This window comes from Lasioglossum baleicum, chromosome 6 (genome assembly GCF_051020765.1).
Source record: "Lasioglossum baleicum chromosome 6, iyLasBale1, whole genome shotgun sequence".
NCBI classification, from domain to species: domain Eukaryota; kingdom Metazoa; phylum Arthropoda; class Insecta; order Hymenoptera; family Halictidae; genus Lasioglossum; species Lasioglossum baleicum.
This window is the reverse complement of record NC_134934.1, coordinates 7410462-7424224: the sequence shown is the minus strand read 5'-3', so window position 1 is coordinate 7424224 and position 13763 is coordinate 7410462. Positions and strand designations below refer to the sequence as shown.

At 42.6% G+C, this 13763-nt stretch overlaps 1 protein-coding gene across 2 annotated transcripts in view; it reads right to left on the bottom strand.

Moving 5' to 3' along the window:
- Lmpt (four and a half LIM domains protein limpet) overlaps positions 1–13012 on the bottom strand; it is a 155216-nt gene extending 142204 nt beyond the window's left edge. Inside the window, exons 1-2 of one of the 2 annotated variants that reach the window (XM_076425215.1) lie at positions 11524–13012; positions 11005–11441 (exon numbers count right to left, since the gene is read on the bottom strand). In XM_076425215.1, the coding sequence (XP_076281330.1) occupies positions 11005–11049 (45 nt within the window). In that variant the 5' untranslated portion in view covers positions 11050–11441; positions 11524–13012. Of the gene's footprint in view, positions 1–11004 lie in introns of both variants that reach the window. The other variant, XM_076425216.1, reaches the window with a different exon arrangement.
- Between the last annotated feature and the right edge of the window lie 751 nt (positions 13013–13763).

The following is a 13763-nucleotide window of genomic DNA, read 5'->3' as shown; positions in this document are numbered from 1 at the left end:
AGATCTGACTTCGTCCAACATATGTATAATCGATATACATAATTAATACACATGAATCATTCCATGCGAAATGGGACTACTGTTTCGAATTTCGTTCTGAATATGTTGCAGTATTTAGTAATATATGAACGTACCTCAAAGGATTTTTTAAAATCTTGAAAATTTATGGTTTTACAGACGTGTGATATAGGATGACAAACGTTTTTCATTAAACTATAACGGCCGAACTAACCAAACCGATGAAAATGAGTTTTGGGTGCTTATAACGAATATACATATAAGATGCTGCAGTTGTTTTAAACTGTTACAATCGTTTTAAATAATTTTAAAATTTATTATCATGGGGGGCACCAGAAAATATAAGATTGAAAAAAATTATAATACAGCCCCAAGTGTCCTCTTTACAGGTCCGTTTTTAAAAATACAGATTTAAAATTGGGGACATGAAGATTATTTGAAGCGAACGCTGCACCGAAATATACAATAGCATCGCGCGTCGGCCGTCCTGTCGGCCGACATCGGCCGATACTAGGAGGGTCTCATACACCGATGTGCCGGACGTCGGCCGAATCGTCTGACATCGGATCCACTGTGATCGCATCCTTAAAGAAGTCGAGGACCATTTTCCGGTATCAGGACCGTGTCTTCATCATTCTCGCAGCGGTTTCCGGCGAATGGACGCCGGTCTGTTCTCTCGAAAAATCATTAACGGTATAAATCGACGCGGAACGTTGTCGGCTGGCGGCGGTAAAAAACCGGAACGCCGCCGATTGGAAGACAGAGGGAGCCAGAAGGTTGTTTTATTACCGGCAATTACTTCGGTCGATCGTCGCCGCTAATTGAAATCTGTTCGATAACGGGTACACGTGTAGCCACCCACAGAAGTCCCACAGATGCCAGAAAGGGAGAAAGAGAGATCGAGAGAGAAGTCTGTGTCGCCATCGATTCTCCTTCGTCTCCTCTGTCTCCGCTGGCTGCCTTCTAATACATCAGCGACCTCGCCGGGCGAAACGAGCCGAATGCTACGAGAAATTCTATTATCGCGGACGCTTTGCAGTCCCGCGAAACGGCAACGGGATCGCAATCAAGCCCACGCCACCGTTTTAACGGTGGAAACTTCAATGGACCAGTCTCTCTCGCGCGCTCCCGGCGCACGGATCATCGATTTTAGACGCTTTATTGCATTCAGCCGCGCTCTCTGCTCCGCATATGGAATCCACGATTGCCGGCGGAGCGTTGTACAAGTCCCTGTGATTAGCTTGGAAACACAATAATGCGCTAGTCGAACGGATGAAAGTATTGTCATGTACAGATGCACGCTCTCTTGTCCACCCACCTGCCGCGATCGACGATATTTAAACCGCGGAAGCCTGCGCCGATTCAATGCTTTTCGTTGCAATAGATCAATCTCTGTGCTCTGACATTTTCTGCACAATGATCAGTAGTTTTCTCTGTTTAACATTGCCGACACCAGTCAAACGACCGGTCTCCGATTGATTATTTTCAAATTGTTGGAGTTACTGGAAACCGCAGTAATATTCGGACACTTTTAAAAGTACCATAACTTCTTTAATATCGGATCATACGACTTGGACATTTTTAGTGAAGTTGGAACAATTAATTTACCACGTGACGTGAAAAAGAAATTTTTAAAAATGTTCAATTAGTCGGAATTACAAAGGAAATAATAGCAGTTGTAGTTTACAACTTTTTTATGCGAGCCGATATCGAAAATTTAAAAAATACATTTTGTAAATCTGTGTCAATTAGATGCAGATGAGAACAAAACTACAGGCATTAGATTTATTTCGGTTATACGCTGAAAATCGTGAAAAATGTAATTTTTACCATCTTTAGGCGTTTATAGTTTATTGCAACGTTGACCAATTCGGATGAAATTTTCAGAATACGTTCAAAATTTATTTTTGAAATTTTCGATATAGGCCCACATCAAAAAGTTGTAAAAAAAACAACTCCTAGTATTTTCTATGTAATTCCGACCAATTGCAATTTTTTCAAACATTTTTTCACGTCTTGTAGTAAACTAATTGCTTTAACTTCTCAAAAAATTTTCGAGTCGTATGATCCGATATTGAAAAAGTTATCGTCCTTTCCAAAGTGTTCAAATATTACCGTGATTCACTGTATACAGTCTCACTCGTACGAAATGAACAAGTAAATTTCTTAAGTCGGAGTGGGAACGCGTAGTGGAGTAGGGATCGCTGAACGCGATGACGTACTACCGAGTGTCGCGCGACGAGGTGTGACGGTTAATATTAAAAATTTTTTCTCCAGAACGCACAGTTTCTTTTAGATTTGTTTTTTAATATTGCATTGTCATCCAGTTCTGAGCTATGTTTAAAGTTTCAACTGTCTAGCTCATCGGGAAGTGCTTTAAAATTCGATTACAAGATTTGACGCATAGAACAACAACAACGACAACTCGACAAGCTAATATAAGCGTGGTAATAAAAAAATATCGAACGTAAAGAAACAGTGTACGTGGACTGAAGCAGTTACATTTGGTCCTGAATTTATGAATTGAAGCATTCGCCAGATCGTGACGATTATTTTACAGTTAAGTGTCGTCTGGTTGTTCTGGCGTTTCCAAGGAGCCTGGATCGCGTGTCCCGGTCGAGTGCCGTAATAATTGATGCTAAAACCGCAGAGATTCTCGGATCTTCGAGAGACCGGGGATCGTATATCTCTTGCGATCCGGTGAAACGCGACGATTCTCTAGTCAACACAAGCTAGTTAACCATGTTGGTCTCGTCGGAGGACTCGTTTAGCCGTAAATGAAAACACGACGCGCAACATTGGCACGATTCCTCTGGTATACAAGATCCGCGACACTGTGTGGCCCCCGTTCGATCACCGTCGGCGGCGTTTCGAAACGACGAATCCACTGTCGATACACGTTCGATCAGAATTCGCCACCAAAAATGGACACCGGCGTAGATCGTAAAACCGCTTCTGTTCGCGGCTGTAAACGTTAACCAGAGAGACCGTGTTCGAGAAACGACTCGCAGCGAGTTATTGGCCGTCGCGGCATAGGATACTTTACGGAGATCGTCGGGAATTAAAAGATCGCGGAGGACCGCAGAAAACGCGAGCGCGACCTCCCGGTTTACGACCCGACCCGTCCAATGATAATAGTTGATCTAATTGCGGCAAATGAGTCCCGTTCACTTAAATACGCCGCGGCGCAGTGGCCCGCGATCTTTGCAGCCTGTCTGTCTGTCTGCTTGTGCTCGCTTGCTTGCGAAATAAGATTAATAGCACCCTGTCTTCCGCGGAGACCGGTGATCGATCGCGCGTTTTACGACCGCAATTTCGTCAGGCAACAATGGCCCTTTCTTTTTAACGAGCGAGCCTAGTTTAGGCGACCAGAACGCGGAAACCGAGCCGGACCAGTCCGAGGCATCGATTTCCGAACCAGAACACCAGCTCCGTTTCAAGTAGCAGGAATGACGGGAATTTTTTTAATTGTTCTAGATGTAATTAAAAGACGATCTTTGCTAGGTGTATTGAATCTTCGAACTCTGCGGAGATGTTTCTCATGCGATTCCTAATGCGATCAAAGTATATGCATTTTTAATTCCTACTTCTTGGAACAACGTTTATGAGTTTCGCTCTATAGATAGTGAAGTCTCTGATAGCGTCAAGAACTGCTTAGAGTGCTAGGTTTTAACCCCTATTTTGAACAATTGATACGAGAAATTATTCTCTTGTGGATCCTCAACCTACTTGTTCGGATAGTAACATCAAACTGTCCTTTGAGAAATTGTGACTCGAACAATAACACAGATATCAGCATTGGACAAAGTGGATTTTACGGGTGAAACATATAAGTTTCACTTAAAAAATACTAAACATTACAACACAATTGTGAAATTGTTTGAAATCATTTTTTCCACACCCACGAGCAAGCGTTTGAGAAATCTAACTGCAGATGTAGAACGAACTTTCTTTTGGAAAATTGTAACTCGAACAATATTACAGATGTTTGGCACCGGAGAAAGCGCTATTTACGTGTGGAACATTGAGGTTTCATTTAAAAAATACTAGACATCAACCGGCAATTGTGAAATTGTTCGAAATAATTTTTTCCATGGCCACGAACAAATATTTGAGAATTGCAGAATGTCTACATGTAGAACCAAGTTTCTTTCGAAAAATTATAACTCGAACAAAATTACAGATATCGGCACTGAACAAAGTGCATTTTTCCTGTGAAACATTGAAGTTTTATTGGAAAGATACTACACCGTGTGGGTGCCTTTCCGGAATCTTTCTAAACAATTGTTTCGACGCGGAGGAGCGCACAAAACGCGCCCGGAATGGCCCATAAACGGCCGCGAGCAGACAAACGAAGTTCCACGGTGCGGTTCGCGTAACGATCGACAGATCCGTGCGTCTCGATCTTCGATTTCAGTCACGTAGCTGTCGTCGTTCGATCGCAAGCACACACGACCGGGAGGCCTCGTGAAAGTCCTCGAGACTCGGTAACGCGAAACTGAAGTTCGATCGTGGAAAAAAGGAAAACGAACGAACGTAACGGAACGGGGAAGGGGAGGGGGGGAGCAGAGCCGTGGAAAGGAAAAAGGAGCCCCGGCGAATGGGTTTCCGCAGCTTTCACTCGAACTTTAAAAGATAGAGGCGGCCAGCCTTCGAGCGTGGCCGCACGCGCGACTGGTTTATTGCATCTTAATAACGGGGGACCTTGCTGGCCGGCCTGATCGAGTCTCGTCTAAGCGAAATATTGAAACGAGATCCTTCGCCGCGCCAATTTAATTAGCGACCACGCCGACGCCGCAGACGACAATCGCGTATCCGTCGAGATATACCCGCGAAACCGGAACCGGCCGAGGAAATCGCAGATTGAAAACCGGAAACCGGAGGAGACGTCAGGAAATTCGGTTTTACTGTGAATCAGCTGACTCTCTTCCATTCAATAAATCCTTGCAGAGATTTACATATGTTATGAATTCGAGTACCTTGAATACTTCCGTTATTTATAATAATACGGGAATACCATGTGTATAAAACTTGCATGGTATAGAGGGGAAAATATGTTGATGCTAACATTTGTTATGTAGGTGAAGACGTTTCGAAGATTTCAAGGTCACCTTGACTTCTTTCGATAGAATGGCCTCTATATCCTGTATCATAAATCGAAAGAAAATATGTACTAAGTTTGTACTAAATATGTACTAACTTCATATGTCCTAAGTTTAATAGTCAACGAATAATTTTCTGAACGTATGTACTTACAGGCCGTCATAGACGGTTGGAAATACATGTAAGAAACTATTATAGATCAAAATTAAATGGTATCAGACGGTGCATATGCCAACAACTTGTCTCTGTAATTCTAAAAAATTAATTCACGAAGATCCACAGTCGCGAACGATGTACCGAAAAGCATTTTTCGAGGGGATCCTCGAACTCGCACCGCTCCGAGCTGTATGATCAGTGAGTCACCGTAATTTTTCGCTTCCTGGTCGATTAGCGTCCCTGAAAAATATCCTGTTGATTATAGAGATCGACAGGAGGTTTTCTATAGTCGGTCGAAGGATCGACGAAGCGGTCGAGCGTCTCGAAAGTTAGAGCAGCTCTCGACCCGTGACAGAGCGACCAGAGCGACGGCGAAAAGCGCGAGAAATCGCGAGGCGATCGCGTTACGAGATTGCACGGCGTTCGTCAACGCTATTTATATCGGTTACGCCAACTTCCTCCCTAGGGGTAATGTTATCGTCCAACCGGTCTGCGTAAATAGCATTTCGGAGACATTGGACTAGGCCTTCTTCTTCTTCCTTTTCTCCTCCTCCTTCTTCTGCTTCTTCTTCTTTTTTTCTTCTGATTCGCATCCGAGACACGTCGCGTCGCATCCTCGTTTTACGCGCAACTCGCAAATTCCACTACACGGGCGAAACCTTAATCCGCGACCGACACCGTGTGCTACAACACCGTTCAAAGCTTCTGCCAGACACCATGGGTCTGGGAGAATTTCGCCGGCGTGCGATTAACCTTCCGGAAATGCCGCTTGATCTCACCGGATGCGTGAGAATCTCTAAACTGATTAAACGCCCCGTAAATCTGAACTAGTTCCTTTAACCAACGAATTACGAGAGAGTATTCAGAGTGCTAGCGGAGAGCTGCACGAAAAACTCTCCGAGAACCAGCTGTAAGGTGAAACTCGCAAAGGACACGTTCAATTTTTCCTTCGGCGAGCAACTATCAGCTATACCCGTGGTCGTCAAACTACGACTCGCGAGCCACACGCTACTTGAGTGCGGCTCTTCCACGAATGATGTATTTAAAATAAATTCATTTCATTTTCACTTAATGGTATTTTAATATAATTTTCAGTCGGTCAGTGTGTTATATCTAAATTTAAATAAAGAGCAATGCCACTCTATTTTTATCAATAGACTGCGGATCGTAATGCAAAATAATAATTGTCTGCATCGATTCCAAGGGATGGAAACTAAATTGAATGTTATTTCTTCCCTTAATGATTTCAATAGAGAAGAAATCATATATTGACATCTTTAATTTAAAAAATTTTCCAACACAATTTTGAATTTCATCTATTGGATTGAAAACGAAAGTTCGTAACGTTTGTAAATTAAAATTGAAAGCTAAAATTCAGATATTTATTCGTAGATTTATTCAATAGCATATTTTCCATTCTGTTCTATTACTTTTTGCCACTTTCGAGGTAACTTCTCGTGTTATTGAATAAGCATATGAATAAATAGCTTAATTTTATCTTCGATTCTTAATTTGAAAATGCAACGAACTCTCTTTCCAACCCAATACTAAATTTTGCTACAAATGCATAAAGATCCGCAGTCTATTTATCAATAAATAAGATTATTATAAAGCAGGGACTTGTACCGGCTCACACGTGCAGGAAGTACGATAGCATCAACTTGAACTTGGTAATCAAGTGGAATAAGCTTCGACGAAGTCTTAAAAGTCTTAGAAATTCATAAATCCTACGCCCGCTGGAATCAAGTGGAACGTTAAGGGGTTCAAAGTCGAGGATCTAGCGTGTCAGCCAGCTCGAATCAACCTCCGCCTCGATGGAGTCGCATTGCCATAGGCTGGCACAGGTATCGCGTTACCTCGGTGCACCGGCCTCGGTGTTAAGACACCTAATTGCACGTTATGTTCGACGCGCACGTACACGCAAACGCGCGCCTGTCTGCCTGACTTGCCTGTCCCTTGCCGAATGCTAACACGCCACAATAATAAACACGTTGATAAACTATGGAAATAGACAAAAGAAGGGTATGACGATCCCCCTCTTTAGCCCCACTTATTTACTACCAGGTCGATCAATTAACGCGGACCCCTCAGAGCCGATATATTTTCGCATCCCAAATCCCAACATTCGGGCTTATTTGCGTATTTTTCCCTTTTCGAAGGAATCATAACCAGATATGATAAACAATGTCATTCGAGCCGCGTACATAATGTAAATTACGTGCAGCTGTATGAACCTCACTTAGAGGTCTGGATAAACTTAAATAAAAGAAGAACTAACGTGAACAATACATTGAACACAGTCATCACTAGATTGCGGATTTTATTGATATTTTTCACGACCTAATGAAATCATTAACAAAAGGAATATATTCCTATTGGGCTCTTATGGTTTGCGATTAATGCGAACGATTTTTATTTTGCATAAGATCCACAGCCCAATCAAAACATTTGTAACTACATTTGACAAATAGAACGTCTATGCTCAAGTAACAATATTTCAACGTGATTACTCTAGACTGCGGATTTTTATACAAAATAAAAATTGTCTGCATTGATCGAGGAAAGCAGAAGTAAAACGAAAATTGATTTTATCCCCTGATTTTGTTACGTTAAAATCAATATTACAATGTTCTTGAAATTTTTCTGATCTTTCACTGTTTTATATTTCAGCCAACGAATTTTGTCATAAATGCAGAAAGGTTCGCAGTCTAATGATTACGAGTTACATTAATTTAGTCAATCAAGGAATTTCTAAATTCAAATAATATACGTGTCTCCTCTCGTAAATCTTTTAGATTTTGCAAGTCTTGACGCAGTTCAGAGAATTCCAGGTTGCAGAGATTTTTTGTTACCCGATTCAAAGATGAAGGACCGAGATCGTGGAGGACTGTGTGCCGCACCGTTTGGAAACGATCTTAATTAAATCCGCGCCGTTCGAAAGCACGTGGTTAATGTGTCACGCGAGACGTTTTACATGCGCTAACCTAATATTAATGCTCTCCCGATGACCAACACGAGAGACGGGAAAGTGGGTGAACCCCGTCTGCGGTGACAGACACCGGTGTATTCGTGTTTCCCTTATCGTCGTCGTCGTTGTTGTCATTGTCGTTTGTCGACTCTCTCTCCTTTACCATGAGTCTCCACGAACGGAGGCGGATTTGGATGTTCATGCAACGTTCAATTATGTACATCGCGACGCGTCTCTCTCCCTCTCGCTCCTCTCTAAAGAGAGCTTAACAGGATAGAATTAGCGTCGAGAGAAGAACCTGGCAACAAACTCACAAAAGTCTCAACGCTAGACGATCCTCAAACTTTCAATCCCCCAAAACTTTCAACCCCTTGTGTTACAAATTGTCTTAGAACTTCGTCATTCATTATTTCTGAAAAAACAATGACCGTATTCCTCTAAAATATCGATAGCTGGAAAAGTAGGATTCAACTTTGGTTTTTAAAGAATCGCCTACAACTCGACGCAGGGTGTCTTAATTTAATTTCCCAAAACGTCGATTATAAATTCAGTGATGAACAAAAACACTCTGCATCGCCTACGTTCAAAGAATCGCCTACAATAGGATGATTATTAGATAATAATTTATCGCACATCTAGCCGCATGATGAAAGTTCAATATTTCTAATCAATAAATGACTAATTTAACCACACGGATCATTTTTGTGTTACAATAAATGAGTCTCTCCATATATCGAAATGGATTAAAATAATTTACGAGGATTAATCTGAAAGATTTACGAATCCGACTCGCTGTTGGTGGGCGCTAAAGGCAATTTTTCAGAAGTTTTTGTTGACCGCAGATGGAGGCTTGTTTTTGGTGAACAGTTTCGTGGTCATCGTAGAAAAGTTACATGGGGAAAGGCGACACGGAAGCCACGGGCTCTAGCAAAAGTTCACCGCTAGGAGGATCGGCACGCGAGGTTGCACGGTATAAATCCAGCCGCGATCGATGTCCTCTTGGTAACGAGATCCGAGGACATTCCGTTTCGTCCCCAATGGATTACATCCTGCATTAAAAACCTTCCCAACACAATCGCCAGTAAAACTAGCATAATTTCGACCATCACATAAGATTGAATCCCCGGGTGCACAATTCAAGAAAGAAACATACTTGCAGGTGTATAAGGTGTATAGTATCGATTGAGAACTATGGCCCTGAGTCCGATTTAGTCAAATACCTTGCAGAATAAAATAGTTATCTACCTAGCGATATTAAATAGGCCGCGGATTTCATGGATTTGTGACAAAAATGAGTAGATGCAAATTAAGCACCGCTAAAAATTGCTGTACCATTATTGAAAAGATATTGTTTACATTATTATATGTTTCTATTGAATAAATTACGGAACATTTAATATCTATAAAATTAAAAAAAAATCATATGCATAGAATAGAATTATTCTGGGTCGGAAGAAATGTTTGCGAAGTTTCCGATAACGTCCACGCTCAGAATTGGATGAAATTTTGGAAACAAGTTCTTTTCTGACGAAAATTAATGTTCGAGTTGAAATAGGTTGAAAAATGTATCGTTTTAATCTTGTCGAAATGGTTAAAGAAAGAATGACAATTTGATTTGGCCCCTTTTTTACAATGCACGCGGAGAAATGTTTATTTTTCCTCAAAATCCGCGGGGGATGCTCTATAAGGACGAACTTGAAGGATGGAGACCAGAAAATGTAAGGTCGAATCGAAATGGCAGGTACCGGAGTGTGTGATTCGAGCGTCAGAAGTTTTTTTCGCGCGAAAGCGATCGCTTATCGCGTGTCACTTGAGAAGGTCCCAAGAAAATCGGTGTGTTCTGCCAGTGGAGTCGATCGATATCGGTGTTTGCAGCCGAAAAAAGAGAGTGGCTTCCGTGAGGACGAGCCGCATTGCGGGGAAAATGTGTTTGCCGCGGGAAAACGGCTATCGGGGCCACGGATAGGCGCAATCGGGAGAGCCCGAGAGGCATGGTAGACACAACGATAGGAACTGTAAGTATACGACGATCGTTCGGTTCTGCGAGAAGTAACGACCCCGTTCAAGGACGACTTATGTACTGGGTTACGCGGGCCAAGGTCGACATGATTACGTGTACACATGTCAAACGATGCTTTTTTAAACAGCCTTCGTTGTCTCGATTTACGTCGCCGAGCGACGATAACCTTATAAATCGAGACGCGCGCGTAAAACGACTGTCGTGTCGGCGCTGTCTTATTTCTCGCCGACAGCTAATTAGAACGATTCTCGAGACCTGCCGCTCGATCGACGGCGACGGTATGCGCAAATTTAGTCATTTGTATGCTTGGATGTTTAACCCGTTTGCGGCACAAGGAAGAATCGCTGAGAATACACTTATCACCGAGCAGAAAAATCGCAGAGTATAAAGAAACTTCCGAAGACTACGATAATGATTAGTCTGCAGATCTTTATGCAAAACAAAAATATTCAAGTTTCTTTCTTTTGACAGTCTTAAATATTTTTGATCTACTATCTTAAATTGCAGTTTATATTATGTGCTTAATTGTTTCCGAACGATGACAGCGTGAAATCGAATGATAAATTACTACAAAATGATCAATCTTCTCAGTCTGTTATTTTAACGATACGAGAGAATGAACATTGTGGAACACAATGTGGGATAAAAATCCGCACAGGCGCATCGGCCGGACTCTCCGGCAGGTACTGTAATTGTGTAATTGAATGGAAGTTGAATAGACTAGGATTGCAAAACTCACTTTTACGTCGAACGCGTCGGTGGGCATCCGCTGTACACCGTTCATCTTCGACGGAACTGTCACTGGCTCGAGAGTCCCGTCACTTTTTTCACAGCCTTGTGTTCTGGGTGCCGAGGTGCCCGACGAGCCTCGGGCACGCGGGTGGCACGCGGGAAACGCGACCACGTTCGCACGGAACACGTGAAAACTGTTTGAAACCGGGTCCGAGCAGCTACGAGCCGCCTCGACGCATCCTCGTCCACGTCCGCGCGACAACTGGAAACGATTCGCGTGCCTTTTCCGATCCCTCGAATTCGATCGGGAGGTCGAGCACGTGTTCGCACCTTACCCCCTGCTCCGAACGATCGAACCTTGATCTCATCCGACCCGATCAAAACACCACAGAACTATCTGAGTGTTATTGGGGGTTGTAGTAAACCCGAGCGGATCTTTCGGCCCTGGAAAACAAATTCAAACGCGTCCCGCGATTAACGATCTTGTCACACGTTTATGCTATTATCGGAAATTCTATAGGACTACCTTTAACCCCTAGGTCCTATAATATCTAGTCACAATCTCCAATGTTATCCTTTCCGTAAAACGACCCAAGTGCTATTTGGAGTTGTCAACCCGAGTAGATTCTCCGGCCCTGGAAACGCAATTACAACGTGTCCCGCGATTAACAATCTTGTCACACGTTTATGCTAATATTCGGAAACTCTGTAGAACTACCCTTAACCCTTGGGTGCTATAATATATCGCGAGTCACAATATCCTAATTATGTTAGTCTTTCGACAATATTTAACACTAGGTTTACGAAGCTATTACGAATTTTACATTTTTCAATTTACAATTAGTGAGTTTAAAAATGAGTAGGTGCAATTCAAAACAGTGAAAAGGTTAATCTACTATTTTCAGCTTGTTAAGCTTATGGAAGTACGAATGAAATGTTTATCTGGCTTCAGCCTCTTGCAGTCGACACGGACAATTTTTATTTTTCTAAAGATCTGCAGTCCATTCGTCACAATCTGAGTCGATATTATAGGACAGGTTGTTGAAGAGTTTTTTCCTGCTCCGAAAAAGAAGAACATATGCTTCTAACATGTTACATATCTGCTAACCGACCACCTCTAAAATCAAACTAATTTTGGTCGACCATAATATCAGAACTGCAAACTTGAACTTTGTCACCGTGCGATTACACCTCCAACGCTTTCAAAGCAAATATAAAATCGTAATCAAATTCGATCGACGCAAACGTACGCAAGAAAAATGAGTTCTTATCGAATCGTGTCTCCCGCACATGATCAACGTGGCAGACAACGTGTCGACTACTGTTCGCGCCGGGTTTTACAGAATCGCGAGCTGTGATAGAGGAAACGACAGCTCGACGAAGAAAAAGAAAGGAAGGCACGGGCACGTGCGCGCGCGCGCGCGTCGACTTTCGAAACAAAAAGGTCTCGTTCGTTCTTACAGTATCGTCGAGCATCGAAACCCCGTGATTGCGCCGAAAGCGCCGGAACGAATCGTAGACGCGGCGCGAGGCCGCGAGATAATAATACGCCACCAATGGAGGAGGCGAGGTTCGTCAAGGTTCCCGCGATCCTTGATCGATCGCGAACGATCTCAAGGTCCTTTCGGCGACTGATTATCGATTCCCGAGCGAGCGAGCTTGAATTCGATACTCCGTGGATCCGGTGGCATCGCGTCGACGACGACATACGAGAACCAACTAACGTTCACTCTGGACTACGTCTCGTGGAGAACCACGCTTCGCGGCCTGCCCGATAAGAGATTTGAACACTCGGCGAACGAGCCTCTAGGTTTCGCGCTTGCGCTCACGTGGCCACCCTGGAAACACGTGCTATCCTTCAGAGAGTAGCTGCCCCTTCCTCTCCAGATCCGCAGAACCTGACGCATGACGGTTTCGCACGCAATTTCAAACTCTTGCTAACTAGCCGCGAGTACTTCATTGTAGCAAGTCACTTAACACTGAACGTGAAAGAAGATTTTCTATTTACCTCTATTAACCCCTTGTGCCACGATTATATTTTACGGCCAAAGTGATTCGAATTTCTTTGTCGTTCGTTATCCCCCAGGAGAAAAAGAAAATTGGTATCTTCTGGATGCCTATGCATTCCCTAATGGCTCTACATATTGACAAAATAGAATTTTATTCCAGTTTAAAAGAAATTAGTAACATTTAATAAACTTTATACGAAACTTATATCACGAGCCGCACTCGTGGTTATAATGAAATGGGTTCATAGGTTTCTGGTATATAAAGTGTTAATTCTTATACAGGGTTGAGCATTGAACCCTTTGCAGCCCTACACTGATCTGACACTAGTCTAACTCGAATTGACAGAAGAGATTTTGTTCATTTCTAGTCGATGTTGCTGATTCCAAGAATATTTTCTTCGTACTATTACGACTAGACTCTATGCATTTATGAGAGTAGGTTTGCGTTTCATTTGCGATTCAAGTAGGTGAATTGCAAAATAGTAAAAATAGAAAAAGAACTCAATTGCTAACAAGTGTATCAAAAGGAGAAATAAATTTCTATATATAACTACTATCTCTTACAAGTTGACCTTGAGCGACCTAGCACGACCTTCACAATGTAGGTCATCATATTAGCCTAGGAACGTCTTATCAGAATGCAAACACAAACAACAGATCAAAACACATCACTCCGTTTAAAAAACAGAGTTGACCTTTACATTGCCTCTCCACATACACCTATAAAAAATTAATGCACCAGTTTATAAACCTCGTG